The sequence below is a fragment of the Pollachius pollachius genome, assembly GCF_949987615.1.
Source record: "Pollachius pollachius genome assembly, chromosome: 18".
NCBI classification, from domain to species: domain Eukaryota; kingdom Metazoa; phylum Chordata; class Actinopteri; order Gadiformes; family Gadidae; genus Pollachius; species Pollachius pollachius.
In genome coordinates, this window is record NC_136951.1 from 8,532,766 (window position 1) to 8,556,086 (window position 23,321).

Genomic DNA, 23,321 nt, shown 5'->3' on the forward strand with positions numbered 1-23,321 from the left:
ACCACAGTTTGATGATTAACAGATAATGAGTCATCATATTACTTATTTTGATCTTAACAAATTTATGACAAAAAGAAGATGAGAAAATGACACATGACACAGTTGGTCAATATTTAGTATCCCGTCTTCCCTCTATGTGCGTTGGACAATTATGGTACGATGGTGACTGAAGGGGTTGTTGTGCTCCAATGTTATATTAGCCAAACCTTTGCAGTTGCTGGTGGCGACCACTAGAGGCACTGCAGTAAATTGATTTACCGCCCGGTGGCGCTTCGTGACTTCCTTGTGTTCAACTTTAACCCCAACTTCCTGCACGCTGGACCAGGGCTGGCACAGATAAAACGTGGAAACACCAGAATAATAACACTAGAATAATAATCATTCGTTTCACATTTATATTCCCACGGTGCTGGGGTCTGACCGCTTCTTGATGTTATTTTAAAACCCAGTGATCTACGTGTCTGAAAGGTAACGTTACAGTTTGGATGTAATGCTAAGACGAGTAACGTTAGCTGTGTGTTTAACCAAAACTAAATAGTGAAGAATGTCTTCAGTATTTCTCTTATATTGTCTTGGTTTTGTTGGTCCAGATGGTGAAGCCACAGAAAAAGAGGAGCCTTGTCGATAAGGTTCGCAAATCCAAGACCTCTGCTGAAATCAAAAACAACCCTTTCGAGGTGAAAATTAACAGGAAGAAATTTGAGGTTTTGGGAAGAAAATCCAAACATGATGTGGGCCTACCCGGTGTGTCTCGGTCCAAAGCAATCAACAAGGTAAGGAAATAACTAATACCCGATCCAGTAGTATAAAAGAGTTACATTATAAATTCGGTGTCAGAACAGTGGAATGATCTTGTATGCTTGTCAGTTATTTGACTTGATTGTGTGTGTGATGGGTATGTGTTAAAAATATAAATACTCTTCATCTTCGTAGAGAAAAGATACACTTCTCAAGGAACATCAAAACAAGCACAAGTCCAATAAATTTATTGACCGGCGGTTTGGAGAATATGACACGAATATGGACCCGGAGGACAAGATCCTGGAGAGGTTCTCCATGGAGAGACAGGTGAGTCCTTTCCATCGGTGTTTATTATGAGTGCCAGTTTTGTTTAAAATGGAGGAAACTGTCATGTCGTAGTTATGAGGTTTGTTTTAGTTTGGTTATAGTATAATACTATCGATTGCTCGTCATGTAAAACAAAAATAAATCAGTTGTATTATTATTCTGCTGTGACGAGCCAATTTCGCATCTGGAATTAATCAAATGCATGTTCATGTTCTAAGATGAAGTTTGCATTCATTTTCGGTTGATTCTTCAGAAACAACACGACAAGAAAGACATGTTTAATCTGAATGAGGAAGAGGAGCTCACTCACTACGGCCAGTCGTTGGCCGAGATGGAGAAATTCAATGACCTGATGGACAGTGACAGCGAACCGGACGAGAAAGGACTTCTGTCAGGTATGTGTTTCATAATAAAATCTTCTTGTAACCCACTCTTAAAGAATGTTTTGCGTGTGTCTCCGTTATAGTGTTATTCAGATCAAATATTGAACCTGTTGGAATACGTTATGAACTTTGCATGATTGTAGTTTTTGCAAATAATGTGTTTTTCCCAATTTTCTGGATACAATGTTTGAAATATCTCTGGGACACTAGATGGCGCATTTGCCACCAATACAGACAACATCTATTACTCAAAATGACCCATTGACATCATTCACCTCGCCCACATTCGTTGAGTATATTAAATCCCCCACGAAAGAGGATGAAGGAGACTGAACATATTCCAGGCTCTCATGAAAGTGTAGTGGCAAGGGGGTTTTCCCTAGAACTAAAAGGATCGTGCTTTGATCTCCAATGTCTACACACAGCCGACCTGTAAGAATCCATGCGCACAACATCCAGTCTCTACCTGCTCCTTAATGACAAGTATCTGGATTTGCTAAGTGGCTTTTGAAAGTAGCATCTGCCTAATGACTGGGCGGTAGAATAAACAGTAAAGAAGCTTGTAGCCTTTGGGCAGAAAAAGCTCAACCCAACAGTACTTGATAAACTGGTCCCTGGTCCAGATAGCCGTGTAACAGCTGTAGGTGGACGATGGATAACGACAATTACTCTCACACGTTTTATCAGAGACCTCCAGCATCCGAGCGTTTTCTCATGTCCAAGTAATTGCATCCATTAATATAAATTTGTCCTGCTGCTAACCCGATCCAGCTGCGCTATAATTCTATTTCCCTTCTGCTATTGAAAACCACAGTGAACATAAAAAGAAAATTTAAATCCTCCTTTATTTATTTTCAATCACAAAAATACACACACAGGATGTGATGTATAATCTTTTGGCATCCACACTATTTAATGATGTGGCTCCTGGAGATGTGCTAACCATGCAGGAAATAAGACTTGTAAAGCACCCCGCTGGTTCGAATGCCATCCTGAGCGTCATGTCATTTCCTCTTCACTGTAAAGTACTCCGAGGTGTAAAAGGCCATATATAGATCTAGATATTCTCTAATCCTTCTATCTCCTGCCCCCCAACAGCGGAGCTCACCCGGTCCCACTTCGGCGGCGGCGGGGGTCTTCTGAGGAAGAAGACAGGGGACGACAAGGGGGGGGCACCGAGGGCCAAGAGCCGGCAGGAGCTGATCGAGGAGCTCATCCAGAAGTCCAAGCTGCAGAAGGTAGGTAGATAGGAGCTGTATTAATCCATCGGGAAGGTTCAGGTGCACTTTCAGCAGCAGCGAAGACGCCCTCCTCTATCCACTCTCTACGTGTCACATCTCGTCATATCATGTTACATCTTTGTATTTCTCATTTCTTGTGTCACATTTCCACTCGTCGTAGCTCAGAATGACCTCAACATATCTGTAATCAATGCTGTTTGATCACTCTTTCTTTAAAATAATCCTACTTAAGACACAACCAGAGACTTTCCCACTCACGCCACTGCCCGCAGCACACAGCCAGTACGGTGGACAGAGCACTTTGTGAAAGTCTCCCACCTGTTAACTGGGAGGGACTCAATATTACACTTTGAGACTTTAAGGTGAAATTGAGACTCAGGGCAGCATTGAAAACTGAACTGGGTCTCAATGGGTTTTCCCGGTGAAATAAATAAACACATTGTTTTCTCTTGTCTGTTTTAACCTTTATATAAATCTAATTTTTTTGGTGGAAGCTTTAGATTAGTCTTGATTGAACCTGTGAGTCACACGGGGGTTTGGCCCCCCCCCCCCCCCCCCCTTACAGCGCGAGCGGCAGGTGCAGAAGGAAGAGACCTTTGAGCTGACTGAGAAGCTGGACAAGGACTGGAAGAGCATCCAGGCCCTGCTGGCCAACAAGCCATCCAAAGCCCAGCGGGATGAACTCCAGCCGGAAAAACCCAAGGTACCCTCGGGAGGGAATTCTGATCCCCCGTACCCATGATATGTTCCCTTGGATGAAGGCTTTCCTGCCTATAATGGCACCCTGGTTTGTTGTTGCATACTCACGTGAAGCAAACATCCTTAGACTGTATTTGAGTCCCAAGTTATTCTATTGTCTTTGTAGATATGAAAGAGGAACCATGTTTTCCACCGTGGAGATAGTCTGTCTATGACGCTAAAATGTCCGGACTCTATTCCCGCTCCCGGGGTCTTCCGCTACGTTCTGTTGTCTGATGTGTGATCCCCTGGTCCTGATGACCGTTTGGTCCCTGCAGGCGCAGCTGGACGAGTACGACATGATGGTGAGGGAGCTGGGCTTCGAGATGAAGGCCGCGCCCTCGGAGAAGCTGAAGACCCCCGAGGAGCTGGCCCGAGAGGAGCGGGAGCGCCTGCAGAGGCTGGAGGTCCGTACTCACCGCGTCACGGGGGGGGGGGGGGGGCACGGTTGCTGTCCACCTGGCCTAGCTGGGTGGACTGGGGGGAGGGTGGTCTGTCATTGTGTCTGGGAGCTTTCTAGTTTGATTTCATTTCCAGGTGTAAATGATACCTCCCTGTCTTGTGAGGACTATTGTTTTGCTACAGGAAGAGAGATGACTGATTTACTAGAAATGATCTTCTCATCTGAAGGGGGAGGATGTTCTATCCTTGTCAGAACGTAATTGACGTAATAATTCAGATTAGATTTGCCCTTGTAAATACTTTTTGAGAATGGAGAGTTCCTATATTTACCTTGGAATACATTAAATTCCTCCACAACGGCATTGGAGGATACCTATTCTTATTCCAGGGATGGTTCTTATTTCTTCTTCATATTGGTATCATGCTTGACATCCCCCCCCCCCCGTGCCCCCTCCAGGCGGACCGCCTGCGCAGGATGCTGGGAGACGCGGTGGAGAGCGCTCCCAAGGCCCCGGCCCACCTGTCGGCCGACGACCTCAACGACGGCTTCATCCTCGACAAGGACGACCAGAAGGCCCTGAGCTACAAGGTGAGCGCAGGCCGACGGGACATGGGGAATGCATGTAGACAAGGCCGCCTAGCAATCTAATGTCCACGTGGTCCGTGCTACCCCACCATGTATGAGACCGCTGTGCACTATGTGTTTACTATTATTGAGTATATGCACTTTATTTGTACAGTGTCCTTGGGTACCTTGAAAGGCGCTTTTAAATTAAAGTGTATTATTATTATTATTATTATTATAGACATGGATCACATAGCAATACACTTGTAATGTCAGTATGAACACGTCTAGACACCGCTGAGCAGAAGAAGACCTAAGATAGCAGGGGCATACCGGGAAGATTGTAATGGAAATAGTTCGATTTTTTTTTTCTTCTTATCAATTTATTCAGAGACAACCCAGTCCACATTTTGGATACCCGCCCGTTCATAACGTGGTGGCTGATTGTGGGGCTGATTGTGCTGACTGTTTTATTAGTGATTGCTGATTGTGTGAGCAGTCTCGTGATGAATCCTGTGCCGTTTGCTGATCCAACCTTCATCTCATCTCTTGTGGGTCCCCAGGACGGGAAATGGCTGAGTGGGGAAGGGGAGGACAAGGGTGACGAAGGTGATGACGAAGGGGAGGATGAAGAGGGTGAGGGTGAGGAGGAGGAGGAGGAGGAAGAAGACGATGGAGAAGGGGTTGCCATGGGTGATGACGATGAGGATGGCGATGAAGATGACGATGAGGAGGCGGACAGCCACTCTGACCTGGACTCTGAACAAGAGAGCGGGGAAGAGGCGGAGATAATGGAGAAAGAGGAGGAGGAGGAGGAGGAGGAAGAGGCTGCACCCGGCGTCATCCTGACCGAGGAGGAATTGAAGGCACAGCAGGAAGCGGCCAAATCAGAGCTGCCTTACACCTTCACTGGTAACTACCCGCGGCCATTCATAAATATGCAAATACTGTACAGATTTACACACCGTAGAGACATGTCTTCTACACGGAATGTAATATGTATAACTCACCTGAATCCAGTTATGGAAGAAAGGTCGTTGATTTTGAGTGTTTATTATATTATATAATATAATATACATTATGCTGGGCACTATATAAATGCATTATGACGGTATCTAATAAATGAATGGATTTATCATCAGTTAAATTATTGTTTCAAATTGTCTTCTACTGCCTCTGTATCACCTCTTACCTTGCAATCAATACCGCTCATATACCCTCGATGCTTTAGCATCGAGCGTTAATCTTATTAGTACCAATTGCACATTCATCCATTTTATTAAAGATCAATTGTAATATCCCCCTCTGTCTCTTTTCCTCCCAGCTCCAGAGAACCAAGGCGAGTTTGTGGCCTTGCTCAAGGGCCACTCCCCGGAGCACCAGTGTGTGATCTTGGCTCGCACACAGAAATGCAACCACCCGAGTCTTGCTGTGGGCAACAAGCTCAAGCTGCAGGTCTGTGTTCACACGTCGCTGTGTTCAGCTTTAATACACCTTCAGATCTAAATCTGTGTTTATTTGTGTATGATGCACATCCCTTACCTACTGTATTAGTATACATTTGTGAATGAAGAGGAAGTTGTAAAGGCAGTGTTTACTGTAAAGTCTGAGGCTTTCATCCAAGTGACAGGATAGTTTTTTAGCCATTAAGTAGAAGTCATTAATGTCATTATGAGAAGGAAGTGGTTGGGGTATCTTGATGGAGGATGCAGCAGAGTAGGGCTGGGAGTCCAGCCACTGAACTAACCCTCGCCCTGAAAGACAGTTGTTTCTAAATGAGCCATGTGTTTGGTTGACAGAAACTCTTTGGCTTCCTGTTGGAGTACATGGGAGACTTGGCCTCCAGCAGTCCGCCTGAACTCAACACCATCGATAAGCTCATACCGTAAGCTTGAATATTCTTCTTTTGTTATTAAGTCCATTTTTAATGGCTCCTATTTGGCCTATTTGATTTTAACATGGCTGGGCCACACTGCCACTTGTTAACGCCCCTATAGATTGTGACATGTTAAATACATGTTGATAAGCCGTGAGGATTTCAACCCTCCAATGACGTCACAAGTTGGAAAGTCCACCCAGATGTTTGATAGATGAATCGCCATACCAGTCGGTACAGTCCACTAGTCCAGTCCACCTTTCTATCATACCTCTGGATGGACACTCCCCCCTTGTGACATCACAAATGGGTCAATGTTAGAAACGGCTTTGTCTCACTGTACCTCTTCCCCCTCCTCTCAGCCAGCTGTACGACATGGGCCAGATGTTCCCCGACGCCGCCTCCAAGGCCCTGCGCAGCGTGCTGGCCGACGCCAGCCACGGCATGGAGGAGGACCTGGAGGGCAGCGGAGGCTCCCCCTTCCCCACCCTCGACATGGTACGCACGGCCGCCATCTTGTGTTTGTCTCCGTCGAAACGCACACAATCCGACAGTGAACACAGACGGGAGGTCTGGAGCCGCTTGTATTGACCCTGTTCATAGGGTCAATATTCATCTTCTTAGGACTGATCATGGGCCTGTTCCTTTCATTACCAGGGCCCTGGTAGTAGGCTTATCTATGACCCCATGGGAAAAGGGTCTATGGATAAAGAATGATGGCAAAATGAATTAAGGACTTTTTCTGAATGGGTGTATTTCGATGTCAAAAGCTATTCAGTGTTTATAACTATGTTTTGATTGGGAGCAGGATATTCTTTAAAAGTCCTTGAGCAATATGTCCCTAACTGCTCATTAATAGCATAAGTAGTTAAGTAGTAAATAACTATAAGTAGTATATAGTTCATGTTTTTTGCTTCTCCCCGTCTTGATCAGCTGGTGTACCTGAAGGTGGTGGCGCTGCTGTTCCCCACGTCTGACTACAGACACCCTGTCACCACGCCCGCTCTGCTATTCATCTGCCAAATTCTCTCCAAGGTAGGCCCAGACGGAGGCCCATCGGAAGAAACAGACAGTCAGCGATGGCTGGCCTATGTGGTCTATATCATTAAATTGCATCATTTTTTTACTTGAATAATCGTTGTTGTGTGGAAGGAGGTTATAACAAAGGTTTCATACATTTGTATGATTGAATTTGTGTGCATTCATTGTTCCTTTGTTTGCCTGCTGGCACCAAGGGGGTTATAAATAACATAAAAAACGAAATCTGGTGGTGAAAGGAGCCATTTTATCTGTTGTATTGATTGTGCAACTAATGCACGTGTTAACACTCATACTCTCATGACATCACCATCTGACCGTCAGGCCTACGTTGTGTTTGAGCTCATTGGTCTCTTCTCATTAAAATATCGATCTATTTAGATTAATCAAAATGTTAAAAAAAAAAAAAGTCGGCCTGTATATGTAGTCTCATTTGCTGTGTATTGTCCCCCAGTGTCCGGTGACATCACTGCAGGATGTGACATCAGGCCTGGTGTTGTGTTGCCTGGCACTGGAGTACGTCTCGCTCTCCAAACGCCTCCTACCCGAGCTCCTCAACTTCCTGTGTGGGATATTACACCTGGCAGTGTCGGACAAGACCTCTACAGGTAGCCACGCCCCTTCCTTAATCCATTGGTTCATTATTCTGTCAATGAACGTAATGGCTCATTCATGCAGACAGCTATTCGTTCAGCCATTCCTTCTACTTTCCTGAGTTTGTATTGATTTGGTCCCAATTCAATTAATTGAAATGCCAATGCCTTGTTGTGCAACCTTTATCGGACAAGAATGCCCTTCTGGTGTGTATGTGTGTGTGTGTGTGTGTGTGTCTCTCAGTGTGAGTCTATTATTATGCTGCCTGGAAGAAAAGATGTACTTCTCAGGGTTAGACTGAAGGAAATTCATAGTCAAGGTGAAATGATGAAAAGAAATGTCTGAAAGAAGTGACTACAATGTTAAATGCAACAGAGTTTTATTTTTTATCAAGAAGCAAACTTCCATCAATGGGATTGGACAACATTATTATAAAACAAGTTATACTATTAAGAATCCAGTTTTAACTTGAAATACACGCCCATAAAATGAATCTATATATAAATAGGACGAATACTAAGTAGTCCTGGTGAGATCTCCCTAGTAGGCAGTGACTCAGGAGCTGGAGCAGGTTGACTGGCAACCAGAAGGTTGCTAGTCTGATCCTGGCTCCTTAAGAGAGTTGAGTTGTCCTTGAGCTGACATTCACACACCGGCGTAGGTGTGTGAATGTGTGTATGAATGGTTGAATGGTATGCAATAATTGCAAAGTACTTTGTTTGGCCAGTGGTAAGCGCTGTATAAATGCAGTCCATTTACCATTCACATTCACTATACACAATTGAGTCATGTAACAGGTCAGAATTGTTAAAGCTGACATATTATAACAGCAGGTGTGATTAGCCCTTAGAATCAGTTTTGAAAATCGGCCTCTTCTGACATCACAAGTGGGCGTGTCCACCTAGATGTGTGCTAGATGTGTGCTGGATAAACCAATCTACCAGCCTACCCAGTGGTCTGTAGCCAACGCTGCTCATCTATCCGTCATACATCTAGGTGGACTCGCCCACTTGTGATGTCAGAAGAGGCAGATTTTCCAAAAGGCTTGTAGCGGCTAATCACTCTCACACCTGGTGGTATAATATGTCACCTTTAAAGATGTCTCCCTTATGAGTTGGTAGGCGTTAAGGCCTGAAGGGAGGCGTGGGGGTTATCAGTGTCATGTTGTTCATGTTGTCCTTGTCTCGGTGCTGCAGGCTACTCGGTGGTGCCGCCCTTCAGGCACGCGGGGAAACACAGCCACCTGCTCCTGCTGTCTGAGCCACAGTCCAGCGCCACCTGGATCAACCACACGCTGCCACTGGCTCTGACGCAACACCTGGAGCTCACAGACAACCTGCACAGGGACCACCATAGGTACGTGTGTGTGTCTGTCTGTCTTTCTGTCTGGTTCCAGAATGAATTGAACGAAAAGGCAGCATTCCTCTCATTCAGCATTTCAGGCTGAACAGCATCAAGATATTTGTTTGGCAATCTTAAAAAATAATTGCATTAAATTGTAGACCATCATTTGCCTTTTGGGTGTAAATGATGATGAATCATGAGAAAATGATTGTTCTCATGAGTGCATATTTGTTGAAATTCTCACATGACAGCGATCCAATGCGCTGACAAATAAAAATAAAAACATCCTGTATCCGTGACGGTCACAGGCCGGTAATTTGCCCGTGCAGTCTTCTCAATCGGCCCGAATGATATGATTATTTGGCCTACCTACCTACCTGGCTAGCTACGTTGTCATTGCGCATCATCAGTCGTCCACAAGGCTAGACAGACCTCATGCCAATTTAGCGAGCTAGTCATGTGTTTGGGGGCGTGGCTTTGGAGGGAGGCCTGAAGGGAGGGGTGGGATTCTTTTCAGTTGGATACTTTAAGATTAGAGCTTATTCGGGAGGCTTTCTTCAAATACCTTCACTAGCTCAAAATGAACAGATTTTGCGATCATAGATTTCATATTGGCATGAAGAGGCTTTCTTGTCGCAGGAGGAACTAAGCAACACAACTAAACATAAAAAAATAAAAGATGAGACTGGTACCAGATGTCTGGTGCGCATTACATCACTGACCAAGTCACATGACTGGCTGGCTGGCCCGGACACGCTGTGTGTCCAGATTTGATTCACACAGCAGTTGGTGTGTGGGAGCCGTTGCTAAGCTCTCGTTAAAGACACACACAGTAGGGGGGCACAATATGAACAATGGAATCCCAAATGCTGCACTGTAGGCCTGTCATGATATCCATGCACATGTATTTACTGTTGTTTCAACAATGGGCTCACAGTTCATTACTCCTCTTCCATAGAGTCATCCCAGGTTGTGTCTTGTGTTTACAATTCTATAAAGATTGATCATTGTTTAAAAGTGTGTGTGTGTGTGTGTGTGTGTGTACAGGATGACCTGCCTCTTCACCTGCCTGGACCTGGTGAAGCACTGCTGTTGGCTCTACAAGGACTCAGCTTCGTTCACCGCCCTCTTCCAGCCCATCCACACACTGCTCTCTAAGCATCTTCTCCTTCAGACCCACCCGGAGGTCCTCCAGGTCCGTGCCCATGTCTCCGAGGGCATAATTAACCATCTGATGACCCACATTTACAAACTATTACGGTTATCTGAGAGCAGCTGCGCTTCTCCTTGTTGTTCATGGGCTCATTGTGTTGTGGTGGTGGTTGTTGCTTACTTCTGTGTCTAAGGAGCTGATAATTGAGATTCTGGCAGCCATTGACTGCTCTCCGCGCCACCATAATCCTCTGGTGTTTGAGAAACAGAAGCCCATTCCTCTCCGGATGTTCACACCCAAGATCGTGGAAGTGTGAGTAAAGGCTGCCTTTGTGAAGCGATGCATTTAAGGGGCCCTATATCACCTACGGGGGTCTTGATGGTGAGTCGCGATTGCCCGTTTCAAAACACCTTATTTAGTGGCGTTACAATGTGGGCGTGTCCCAACCGGCTGGAAGGAGTTGATTGGTGGACAGCGTCGACTGGATAAAGGCTCGGGGTGATCCGTCCATGGTGCATCGTCCGAGTGAACAATCCCACTTGTGACGTCGCAAAGGGATGCCTCGACATGGCTTTAAGTGGCTTACCCACCTCATGGCTGGTAAAACGGGGGCCTTCATGAAACAACCCTGCCCTTAATGCGCGGGAAATAACCAAATCAAAACTCGATTCATGCACGCAAAAGGCATTGCTGAACGCCTGTTCCGCGTTGTGTGCTCCTGCAGGCTGGACTACGGGAAGAGACGGGGGAACACCAAGGAACAGAAGGAGTCAGAGCGCACCAAGCACAAGTACAAGAAGGAGTTCAAGGGAGCGCTGAGGGAGATCCGGAAGGACAACCGCTTCATGGCCCGGGAGAAGCTGCAGGAGACCATGAGCAGGTAGGCAGAGCCACACTGTGACCTCCTTCTCCAGACGCCGCCTTCATCCTGAGCACCTCGCGGGGATTACAGATCGTTAGGTCGTTAATGAGCAGGCAGAGGTCTGAGGCCTCTTGCTCCAGGATGCCTTAGCCTGCAGACATGAGGGATCAGGCCTAGTGTATATCCTACTGTGTTTTAAGTGTTTTTGCTCTGTTGTTTCGTGGTTTGTGTGTTTTTATTAAGACTCTGATGTTGGGTCATTTCGTTTCCACAGAGACTCGGAGAGGAAGAGGAAGGTGAAGGAGCTGTATGGGAGTTTGGGCACCCAGGAGGGAGAGTGGAAGGCACTCAGAAGGAGGAAGAAGTGAGACAGTGTTCATCGACGAGAAGATTTTTCAAAGATATAAGAAGGACATCCCACCCAGATGTTACAGAAATCACCGGGAACTGTGATTTCTGTGTCCAAATGTTTGGACAATGTTTGGACACATATAATGATGTGTATATGCTTATGTATTTGTCCCCAGTTGTATCATGTCCCCAAGTTTAAAATAAACTTGATTTTCATTTCCAATGTATTGGAAAGAAAATTATTTGTTTTGATGTCATGATTGCAAAGAATGCAACATCGTGTTGGATATTAGATGAGTCTTTGGGAGAGAATGTGTTTTTCTCAGTTTCTAGCTTTTTAAATAAATTCTGTATCTAACTTAGATCAGATGTTGGTGCTTTTTATTTGCAACGGTTGCTTGGTTTGTTGACTCAAATCCTCCAGGGTTTGGGGTCTCCAGGCTAAAGTGCATCATGATCTTATGTTGTCTTTTGCTTCTTGGATCAATGAAAAGCCGGGACCTATTAGGCCTTATTCAGCTAATATTATTTACTTTACCGACCCTCTAACCCAGCATTACTCATTGCGCGGCTCGCAAGCCACATGCGGCTCGCCAAGCCTCTATTTGCGGCTCGCATGGCGGTAAAAATATACAGTGATATGATCATGCAGTGAATACAGATATTTAAAAAAAACAATACAAACAATTATTTAAAAAATAAATCAACAGCGGCATTAAAAGGTGGAAATATAGCCTTGTCTAGAAAATATTTTTAAACTTGCTCGGCTCTACGCTGACAGCGGTGTTGCCAGATTGGCGGTTTTCCTGCATAACCAGAGAATGTGCTCTTTGGATGGACTTATTCTTATTAACTTATTCTTCAATAGCTTCCATGTTATGTGACCCAGTGTCTCCACATTATTCCAGAAAATAGCACACAGTCACACAAGTCTTAATTTTCCTCTCAAAGTGCACCAGATTGATGCATTCCAGGTTAAAAGGTACCAAGTTTTCTTCCGGGGGAGCATGCCCCCGGACCCCGCTAAGGACCGGGTTCCCTCCACAGTTTCACAAAATTCTGTGGGAAACACTGCTTCAGGAAGGACATATTATTAAGCAGGCATACTTATTTATGACTGGATTTATAGCTTTTGATACTTTGCGGTAAAAATGGCTCTCCTGTTGACGTCGTCCTGTCAGTGCGGCTCTCCTGAAAAAAATAGTGAATAGCACTGCTCTAACCTATTATTGGACTGTTGCAGAACACACTGTCATACACAACCCACCTGTTAAGCCATTTCGTCTATATGACAAGCAGCCATTTGTAACATGGTTGCTATGCATCCCCTACATGGTCAGAGCTTCAGAATATTTGTTTTATATATTATTATATTACAATATAATTCAAGTCACATATTGGATGCACATTGCAAACACAAAACCGTCAGCGACAATTCGGTTTTAAATTATTACGTGTCAACTAGGAAATGTAAATTACTGTTTATTGCCTGCAAAAAGCCAGCAACTGAAGGTGTAAGTAATGGTGTGATCTGACTCATCACTTATGTGGTGAACACTGTTATTAAATGGGAGCACGGTGGATGCGGATATCTGCATGAGTCATGGAGCTCAGCGATTATCCAAAATGATTGATGGCTTCTGTTTGTGTGACATACTTTTCATCAGCACATTTATGCAAAGAAAAAACCTTTTCCACCACGTTATTTAAGGACCCTGGCCACACAGAACAAAGCCATATTTTATTTTTCAACACTTAACAGAACAAACATACATATCACGGCAGTTTGAGATGAATTCATGGATACATGCTATGTTATTTAAATCTAAACTACATCCGACAATCAATATGTATTTCAATAGCAAACAGTGACAACTTAGAAAAATACAGTACGAGTCCACCAATGGTTGAGCACTTGACAGTCAACCGCAAACAACTGTGGGAAAAGATTTACGCCCAAAAATAGAGAAATAGTGGTTTCCGTTTTCATTTTGGTCTCCCTATATAGAAACTTAGGTGGTAAAATGTTCAGTTCTGACATATTCCTATTTTATTTAGTTGTACTTTTTTCAACGCTTCTGAAGATATATAGGACACGCACACATACACACACACACGTACACAAACACACACACACAACATCTTTGTGCCCAGATGCCATTCTCAGTGGGAGGGAGTCACTGAAACAGCAGGACAGAGAAGGACACCATTTCCACAACAGACTTGAAACATTAGTTTACACACATTTAGTCAAACACACATCCCATCTCATATCCCTCCCTAGGTCAGACATTTTAGTACACCTATAAACAACATACAAAAAGACATCTTCCGAAAAAACGCACACACACTTGAACGCACAATAATCGCATGTGCACGGACACACAGAGTTAATCAGGAGGAGGCACAACGGGACTTGGCAGTAGAGCGTGGAATGTTCTGGTCGTAGTTCTTAGAATGTGGATCTGGAGGCTGTTCGGGATCTAGTCGTCCTCCCCCTGCAACCCGCACACACAACACTTTGTTGACACTTTGTTTCACAGATTTCCTAACCTCCCTCAGTGTCCTCATGAGAGGTTAATACACTTCTACCACAACACAGGCCTGGTCAAGCCGGCAGCGGCATTTTAAAACGTTACGGCATGGCGGGTTAAACAGAAGAACTCCCACGCTTGTGGGAGTGTTGGTTTGTGACATCACAAATGGCAGTGTTGGCTTGTGACATCACAAGTGGTAGTGATGGCTTGTGACATCAGAAGTGGGAGAGATGGCTTGTGATGTGTCTACTCAGATGGTGTTTGACGGCAGCTCAACACCTGCCAGTTGATATTTTGTCCACCAGTCAGCGTCTTGATTGGTTAGAACCCTCCCACATTGCGATGTCCCAAATTGATAATGTTTTAAACGCTGTTAAAAGGCCTCCCTCTACTACATAATGAGTTCAGTCCTACCTCAGTAGCGTCTGCACTGTCTGCATCTACCGGAGAATCCAGGGCGGTCTGTGCTGCCGCAGCCTCCTCTTCCTGGAGGAGCAGAATACAAACACAGTTAATCAGACACTAATGAATGACTTATACAACAATGATGTCGTCCACACTCTATTTGCAGACCAAAATTAAACTTAGAAGGTAGTATAGATAAATACACAATATGATCATATAATGTGAACAGTGTTCTATTAACACATTTATGTGTTATATTTATGTATATAAATGTATTTTGATGGACTCCAGAGCGTTTTACAATACAGAGAGTGCATTCATTTATACTATTCATCCAACCCTTAACCCTGGAATGTTTAAATATCCTGCTCTACCAGCTGAACACCGGATCACATACCATATGAAGACCCGATTTATAGTATGTACATGGTATATGGTATTTCTCTTTCTACACATTCAGTGTGAGAGCAGTTGTATCTATGATGTAGTACGTACAAGTGTGAACAAACATTGACAGGCCGCGCTTTGCAACAGATAAACCCATTAATAACAAGAAACAGTACTGATTCCGATGCCAATGGAATAATCTTCTCTCCTGAGAGACAGAGCGTACTGCTGGCTGAATGACTGATTCTGTGTGTCCTCACAAAGCAACTTGTTTTACCAGTTCTTCCTCACACACCCCACAGTCTACTCCCATCTGTCAGTGACACAATAGAAACGAGCCATGTAGCAGCAACATGAATCCAATCTGAACGCATGAGATCAATCTGAAATATATCCAACCGCTGTCAGATCTGTCTCCAGAAATCCCCCTCAAATGATTAACCATCAACCATAATTTAATTCCTGCATGTGTTCATCAAGCTCTTTTCTGCTGATCAATCCATTTTATTGATTTGTCCTGGTTTTACCCAGGTTTTACCCAGCCGTTACATATGATGAGATTACAACAAATGATTCTCCCAAAATGTTTCACACCAGGGCTAATAATAACAACTGTTAGCAGTTGACCAGCCTCTCTGCAAAACCAAAACGAGCAAATTAAACTCTAATTCCAACTATCGATAATATAGCCCACTTAAAGAAAAAAGTTTACTTAAGCGTACGGTTTATTTCCAATCATTAGGGGTTGGTTCCTCCATGCACTAATTAAGGGGACCACGCCCCCTGCATCCTCATGAAGGTTCCTCCATGCACTAATTAAGGGGACCAGACCCCCTGCATCCTCATGAAGGTTCCTCCATGCACTAATTAAGGGGACCAGACCCCCTGCATCCTCATGAAGGTTCCTCCATGCACTAATTAAGGGGACCACGCCCCCCGCATCCTCATGAAGGTTCCTCCATGCACTAATTAAGGGGACCAGACCCCTGCATCCTCATGAAGGTTCTGCCTGTAGTGTTGCCTTCCCTCAAGTCTTTGATTTTATCGTTTACTTTGGCTTTATTGGGTTTTCCATATGAGGATATGTTTGTTATTATCTTGAATTGGGCTCTATTTAATTTTAACACCTTACTCAAGGTGTTACAGGCCTAAACCAATGGCATTACAGCGTAGTTAGGGGAGTGTGCTTCAGGTGGGAACAGAAGAAAAATGCATTCTTAAAAATACCCAAGTCCATTTATGTGTGTTTACGTGTGCTTACATTGTTTTGCGTATACTGTATACGTTTATTACTCACATTTTTGGCTGGATCTCGCTTGACCAATCCTGTTGCAGCAACAATGTTGCCTGCCCCCTCCACTGTCTTTTGGGCGACGTTGGTAACCCCGGAAACCACGGCCCCGCCCACGTTGGACACCCCAGTCACAGTTTTTCCTGCAACTGTTCGGAAAAAAAAGTGGAGAGAGGAGTTGAGTGGAGAGGAGAGAGGATGAATAGAGAGGGAAGGAGAGGAGAGGAGCGGGCAGGAGAGGAGAGGAGAGGAGTGGAGAGGATAGGGAAGAAGAGGAGAGGGAAGGAGAGGAGAGGAGAGGAGGGGAGAGGAGAGGGAAGGAGTGGAGAGGGAAGGAGAGGGGAGGAGAGGAGAGGAGGGGATAAATGGAAAGGGTAGGGGAGGAGTAGAGATGAACGGAGAGAGAGCAGAGTAGAGGAAAGGAGAGAGGGGAGGATTGGAGAGGAGAGGGATGAGTGGAGAGGAATAGAGAGACAGTTTGAGGATTGTAGAGTGGAGGAGTGGATAGGGAGGAGTTTATATCAGTTGAAAGGAGAGTATAGGATGTAACCAACATTCCTGTTGAACATGTAAATCAGGCAACATTCAACCTGAAATGTCAATGTCTCATAAGTTTTGATTTCCCACGTTTTCCTATCATGTCTCCATACATACACATCGTTGTCATCGTTTAGGTCCGGTCCCACACACACACGTACGCAGTAAGTGCATGTGGGTGGTTGGCATGGTGACGGGAACATTCCAAGGTGAGGACGACGTGTCCACCGTCTCCTGCCGTCGGTTTATGGTCATGCTATACTTCTAATTAATAATGACGCATGCTTCGGGCAAGGACAACCTCCACAGCCATCTGGACCAGAGACCCCCCCGCCCCCCTCAGAGGACCCACCAATCATCTGATGAGCCCGGTGACGGACACATCCCTGGCTCCAGTGAGCTGGATACAAACATGTTGGGATTGTGATATACTGTATATGCCCCTTTTTCGATATAATTATGTACATCGTTCGTATATTTCCTAACTCTGGATGATACCTGTTTGATTAAACACGCCCTGACTGGTTGGTTGCCTTTTGGTTGACTTGGCTGAGACCAGCCAAGCAATATAGTCTTCTGATTAAACAGTCAGCAAAGAGGAGCAACCTGTAGCTATAGGCATTGCTCGACTAACTATACCAGCATACTCATTAAGTTGTGTTATGACATACTTGTTATAAGTTATATGTTTTCATTTGAGCCATTAAACCCATTTCAATTTATTTCCCTTTGTGTCAGCCACTCAGACGTATGTGACAAACAGCCATCCAACCGTCTGGTTGAACACGCCCACACTGCGATGTCACAAAGTTTTTCAACCCTTCAACTATTTCAGCTTCAGCTTATTAAGTCAGATTTCCGCAAGAATTTTGCCAAGCAAGGAGCTAGCTGTAAAACGCTCTCAACCTAGTTCATAAAACAGGAGTTATAAACCGTGAAAATGCTGAATAAATATAGACAAATATTGTTTGTATTTTTGTGCATAATATTCAGTCCACAGCGGATGTGGAATATAAAGGACTCCCTCCTGAGTTTATCACGAGCCTTCCTGTTGCTGTGCATAGCGACCTTCACTCCCCAAGGACACAAGGAGTGGAAGACAGAGGACTAGCATGGGAACAAGACACCATGTCAACGGTGTAATCACCTTCCTCAGTATCACTCTGGCTACTTCAAAATGGCCGCTCACTAAAGTAACCTAAAAGTGATTCACTTCTGTGACAAAATCCAGTGAAAGTGAAGGAATAGAATAGTAGAGAATGGCACGAATATCCTCACATACCTGTTGTCACTCCATCCTTCGTCTTGGTACCTGGAGAGAGTCAGATGCAAAATATCATCTCTAGTACCTCAATCTGCTCCTCAAATCACTCTCTTAGGGAAATAAAAAACAATCTATTTATTTAATGGTTGGTTTAATATAATTTTGGTTGCCACATCTACTCCTAGCAAAAAAAACATGAGGATATTTAGTTTTATCATTGATCCTTCAAATCTGTATCATAGGTACTTCTACAATAAGGACACGGTAATTAACCATTTATAAACAGTTTATGCAGTTATAAGCATTAACGAACAGTAAACTATTGGTCTGGCAATCATTGATTAACGGTGTTCATGTTTATTTAGGTGGTCATGTTAACAAAGGTAATCATTTATACATTGTGTATCAGGGTTAGCGTACCCCTTTACCCTAACCCCTATGCTAAGGATATATAAGAATACTTATATACTGAAATGTAATTCGATCTCATCCCATGTATTAGTCTTAATTTGTACAGTTATGAGTATAGGAATCACACAAGAGTTGGTTTAGGTTATGGTGGTTGTGGTTGTGGTGGGGATGGTGGGTGAGGGACGTACCGACAAAGATCACCCCGTCTTTCGTCATCTCAGCCGCGCCGGTCACTCCCTGTTTGGTTTTCTCCGCCGCGGCCACCACGCCGTCCTTGGCTCTCGAGATGCCCTTAAGGAACGCGTCCATGGCCACTTGATGAGCACCCGAATTACACTCCCGCGCACGCGCTCCGCTGTAACGACGACGGCAGACACGCGCACATACAATCAGGGCTGCAAGCACACACGGTAGGCTGCTGCTGTGGGGAGTGTGAGCGCTCGTGTGTGTGCGTGTGAGTGTGTGTGTGTGTGTGTGTGTGTGTGTGTGTGTGTGTGACCACTGACCAGACAAGATCACTTGTTGCCACCGCCCTACTGCCACACACAGACACACACACACACAGACACACGCATACAGAGACACACGCACACACAAACAGGTTCATCAAGGTAAAAAAAAAATGTCTGTAACACAGATTTCCTTTGTTGGGCGGGGAGTTTAATCGAGTTTAATCCGCCCTCATCCGAGCTGGGGCCCACTAAAAGCCTAAATGTTCTCCTTGTAAGGAATATATCACAAAGAAATGATTTATATCGTTGTGTTATCATGGTAGTATAAATTACGATGAAATGATAAAAAAAAACAGTTGGCCGTATGACGGTTTGAGCGGAAATTCGTATTTTCAGTTAAAACCAATTAGCCCCACTGTAACCTCCTGAACAACATAATTAGCCTGCTAGCCTACCTGCTGTCGGTCCACGCACCTGCTCCTCTTCAAAGTCGGCGAGAAAGAGATGTTCGTACACCCGAGAAACACGGAAGACCAGAACGGCGGAGAAAGAGCGTTTATCTAGACCTTACTACCACTAACAGCCACTACAACTGTTGTACTGGCTCCACGGAGATCGGCGCTACAGGTTGGTCGAGGAGGAGCCGCCCACGCGCGCTGAGTAGAATGAGCGAGCGAGCGGAGCGGAGCGCGCGTAAAAAAAAACCTCCACTGTGGCTCGTGGCTTGTTGCTCTGAGCTCGAGACGGAGTGAGACAGAAGAATGCATGCCTACAGTCCGTCCGCCCTCACGCCGAAATGCACGGCACGCAGAGACAGACAGACGCACGCGCATGCACGCACGCACCCGTTGGGATCATTTCTGTGCCCAGCTCGAACAATACAGCCCTCGGATTTTTGGGTGAAATAATTTAATGGGACATAATACACATTTAGATATACAATTCCATTTTGGGGGCGGGTATCATAAGCTGTACTGAGTATGTTATTGTAATGAGTCGGACAATATTTGAAAGTGGGATCTCGGTATTTCAAATGGTTCATGACATTAGGTAATTCCAACACATTTGGAACATGACAGCTTTGGGCCCCTATTTGGACCCCTATCCTACTACCAGGTGTGAGGTTAATAAATCATAAGCCCTTTCCAGATCTATCCACTTGATGATACTGACCACTTGATCCACGTGATATCACAAGTGGGAGTAACGGTATGCAGCCATACCAGTTGGTTAAGTCCCCTATGATGTCCCAAGGCTCGTTTTAAATGCTAAATAACTATTCAGCCTAACACCTGGAAGCAGAAAAAATGCCACCTATACAGGAAACGGGTATTGGGAAACAAACCCAGTATCTTTCAGTATTAGCATGCACTTTAACTTTAACATATATGTTAAAGTTAATACCATGTAGACCTATAGGTCTACATGGTAAATCGGAAGAATGGCTAGTTATGTGGTAGTCCTTCTACGTCATTTACTAGACAATTTAATATCAAATTCCCCATGCATTTCTATGATAACAATATAGCATATATTGTCCCGGTTAGTACTGCACACTAGGATATAAATATCATGTTATCTCAAATGTATTTCGTTTGGGTCGTGTGTCGTGTCAGTCAACTTTTCACCTTACTACTGCTAGGTTGTCACTTCCTGATGATTTGCAAATGGCATGAGAAAATAAGTCATGTTTTTAAGACAGATAGTTGCTCGAGTCCGCCCACGCATTGGCACCGGGCTCCTTGCAGCGATGGTACCGCCAGGCGCCTCCATCATCCTGTGTCACTCACATGAAACCGGGCAGCACAACCATTACGGCCTCGCGCCATTTATCTCACGCCATCGCAGACGGGGCTCATTAATTGTCTGCGCCTCGCGAGTGAATCCGGGGCACAAGGCAGGTTCTGCGGCCCCTAGGTCGGCCAACAGGCTTAATTAAAAGGGCCTCAACGGATTTTGCCCCTGAAGATAGCACAAAGAGACAGCGATGACGTTATTGACGTCGATTACGTCTGTGTGTGTGTGTGTGTGTGTGTGTGTGTGTGTGTGTGTGTGTGTGTGTGTGTGTGTGTGTGTGTGTGTGTGTGTGTGTGTGTATGGACGTAGGCCTACGTATGTGTGGAGTAGCCTATAGAAAATTCGACCTGCAATTATGTTTTGGCAAACAATGTCCTTCACACTTGTTAAGTGCTGGAATAAGAACGAAATAGCTACACGTGCTAGCAACACGAATGTGTGAGTGATGCATAGCCATGCAAAAGTAATTGAAAAAACATTATAGGTCTCTCCCGCTTAGTGTCTGAATTATTCAGCTGCTAGACTATCCGGTCTCACGTGAGCCCTCCCTTCATGCATACTGATATGTCAGGAATTCAACACATGAGCTTATGAAAGCATTAACAATTAATAGTGGGGGACCCCTGGATATGGACATAACGATGCATATATGAGCTGGTTAATATTATCCTCTAAAATAGCCGCCCTACAGTATCTAAAAAAGGGATACATTTTAAATGTAATAGCCCCATCCTATGCATTGTTGCATGGTTACCATACAACAAAATGTGGGCCTACATCATTTTAAAGATATGAATAGGCTGCTCAATTGCCTATTTACAAGTTAGAAAAAACACAGTGAAACAGAAAACGATTGGCTCAACGTTCAGTCAGTACATCACTCGGTGTCCAATAGGTCCTCACATCCTTCTGTCACACATCCTTCTGGGGGCGGGGTTGCTCCGTGAGACAGAGAGTGTGCTGCCTGTATCGAGCAGTCTGGGGTGTTTCCAAGTTCCTCACTCGTCCTAATTAGTGACATGTTGTGTGTAATGGGTGGTGGGAGTTGTAGCCTGGACCGGGGTGTCGCGGGGAGGAGGTGGAGGAGATGGAGGAGGAGGAGGAGGAGGAGGAGGAGGATGATGAGGAGGAGGAGACAGCTGCGCCAGCAAGAAAATATAAATGACTGACAGCGTCCGCTGCCCTGGGGCGCCAGCCGCCTGTTGGGTCATCTGTCATGATGCTGGGAACATCATCAACAACAACAACAACAACAACAACAACAACAACAACAACAACAATAACAACAGTGGAAACCAGCAACATTAATAATAGTCATCGTAAGCAACACATCGTGAAACTGTGAGCTAAGATGCAATATACTGTAATCAGATGGTTTTATATTAACAGTAGTTTACACAGTGTGAAACTTACTGTAATCAGATGGTTTTAACAGTGAATATTGATACAGTCCATCGGAGGTACCTTGCTTTCAGGTGTAAATCGTGGGGATGTTTGGGATTGGACCCAGCACCTTTCGGTTGGGGGTCAAACGCCGTGGACTTTATATAATGAACTGAATAATGAATTCAATTCAGCTTGAGCAGGTTTTGTTCTTAATGTTCCCTTTCCCTCCCACATCTCAGTACTCAGTAGTAAGGCCTAGTAGTTTCCTAACAATGTAGTGCCAACTTCATTAGGTCGTTATGTAAGCCCATACATGGTGGGCCATACCAACATACAAAGCAACAAGTAGCCTATTCCCTAATAATCTTTCCTCTGGATTTAATTGCAGTTTAGGAATCGAACCGGAATCGTAACCGAACTGTGGGCCTACCTTTGCTGCATTTATTTTCTTCGTCTTTTAGATTTCATCTTGTCGACCAGGATGGATCATGATGGACATCATGAGATGTAGTATGCATTTGACGGAAAATGTAGTACCCTGTAAAGAAACATATTTTAATCTGATTTAAATCACTAAATCACCATCGTCCATGGTTGATTTGAAGCTATGTAGAGACACCTAGTGTTGGTTAAGTGTCAGTGCATGATAAACGCACAGAGGACAGGCTGGACGCGTATTATGCATTCATGAATCAGCAGGTGGAGATGTCAACGGTTACACATAATGTTTACCATCCTTCCCAAGTGATATTCTTTATTAACAATACTTTCTGGTTACCACAGTGATGACACGAGAAACTGTTCACCAGGGATTCAAGACTGTAAAACACACAAAAGGCAATTTTGAAGCAATAAGCAGGTAAGTTAATACCGACAATTTTATATCAATGTCATACATTACCAGAACTATTCGTTGAACACTGTTTATATAGTTAATTAGCTAGCCACAAACTCCTGGCTACAGAGTAACAAAATTAGGCAACACAATACAGCCATAGCCTACGTGCTATCCGAAAAAGTACTGGAAGGTTTACTTTGGAAGTTGTGAAGGGAGCCTCGGTCATACGGTTCACTCTGACGAAGCAATCCCACTTAGGAAAAACACAGCAGCATCGCCCTATATCGCATAGTGAGGTTAATGCTCTGCCGCTCTGGGACGCCCCCTGCTGGTGCAATACCAATGACCTATAGCACTCTGCCCATACTGACATGTTTTGACCATTCATTTAGCGAAAAGTC

The 23,321-nt window shown here is 44.6% G+C and overlaps 2 protein-coding genes across 4 annotated transcripts; one reads left to right on the forward strand and one right to left on the reverse strand.

The window, feature by feature from the left end:
- The first annotated feature begins 326 nt into the window (after nt 1–326).
- On the forward strand, nt 327–11,907 carry nop14 (NOP14 nucleolar protein homolog (yeast)). The gene is made up of 19 exons (XM_079755536.1): nt 327–468; nt 591–773; nt 934–1,068; nt 1,322–1,463; nt 2,550–2,689; nt 3,258–3,395; nt 3,709–3,837; nt 4,290–4,421; nt 4,961–5,309; nt 5,722–5,852; nt 6,197–6,282; nt 6,636–6,771; nt 7,207–7,308; nt 7,766–7,919; nt 9,102–9,261; nt 10,297–10,444; nt 10,596–10,714; nt 11,127–11,282; nt 11,539–11,907. Exons 2-19 carry the CDS (start codon nt 591–593, stop codon nt 11,630–11,632), a joined length of 2,634 nt encoding a protein of 877 aa, XP_079611662.1. The 5' UTR covers nt 327–468; the 3' UTR covers nt 11,633–11,907.
- Nucleotides 11,908–13,317: 1,410 nt separating this feature from the next.
- On the reverse strand, nt 13,318–19,631 carry LOC307089699 (uncharacterized protein). Of its 3 annotated transcripts, none has more exons than XM_079756106.1 (7): nt 19,355–19,631; nt 18,954–18,980; nt 18,636–18,802; nt 18,055–18,084; nt 16,242–16,384; nt 14,567–14,638; nt 13,318–14,113 (listed from the first exon to the last, which is right to left on the reverse strand). In XM_079756106.1, exons 3-7 carry the CDS (start codon nt 18,754–18,756, stop codon nt 14,099–14,101), a joined length of 381 nt encoding a protein of 126 aa, XP_079612232.1. In that variant the 5' UTR covers nt 18,757–18,802; nt 18,954–18,980; nt 19,355–19,631; the 3' UTR covers nt 13,318–14,098. The 3 variants fall into 3 exon arrangements, with proteins under 3 accessions (XP_079612232.1, XP_079612230.1, XP_079612231.1); XM_079756104.1 differs by having other exon boundaries at nt 18,954–18,983; XM_079756105.1 differs by lacking the exon at nt 18,954–18,980.
- Nucleotides 19,632–23,321: the final 3,690 nt, after the last annotated feature.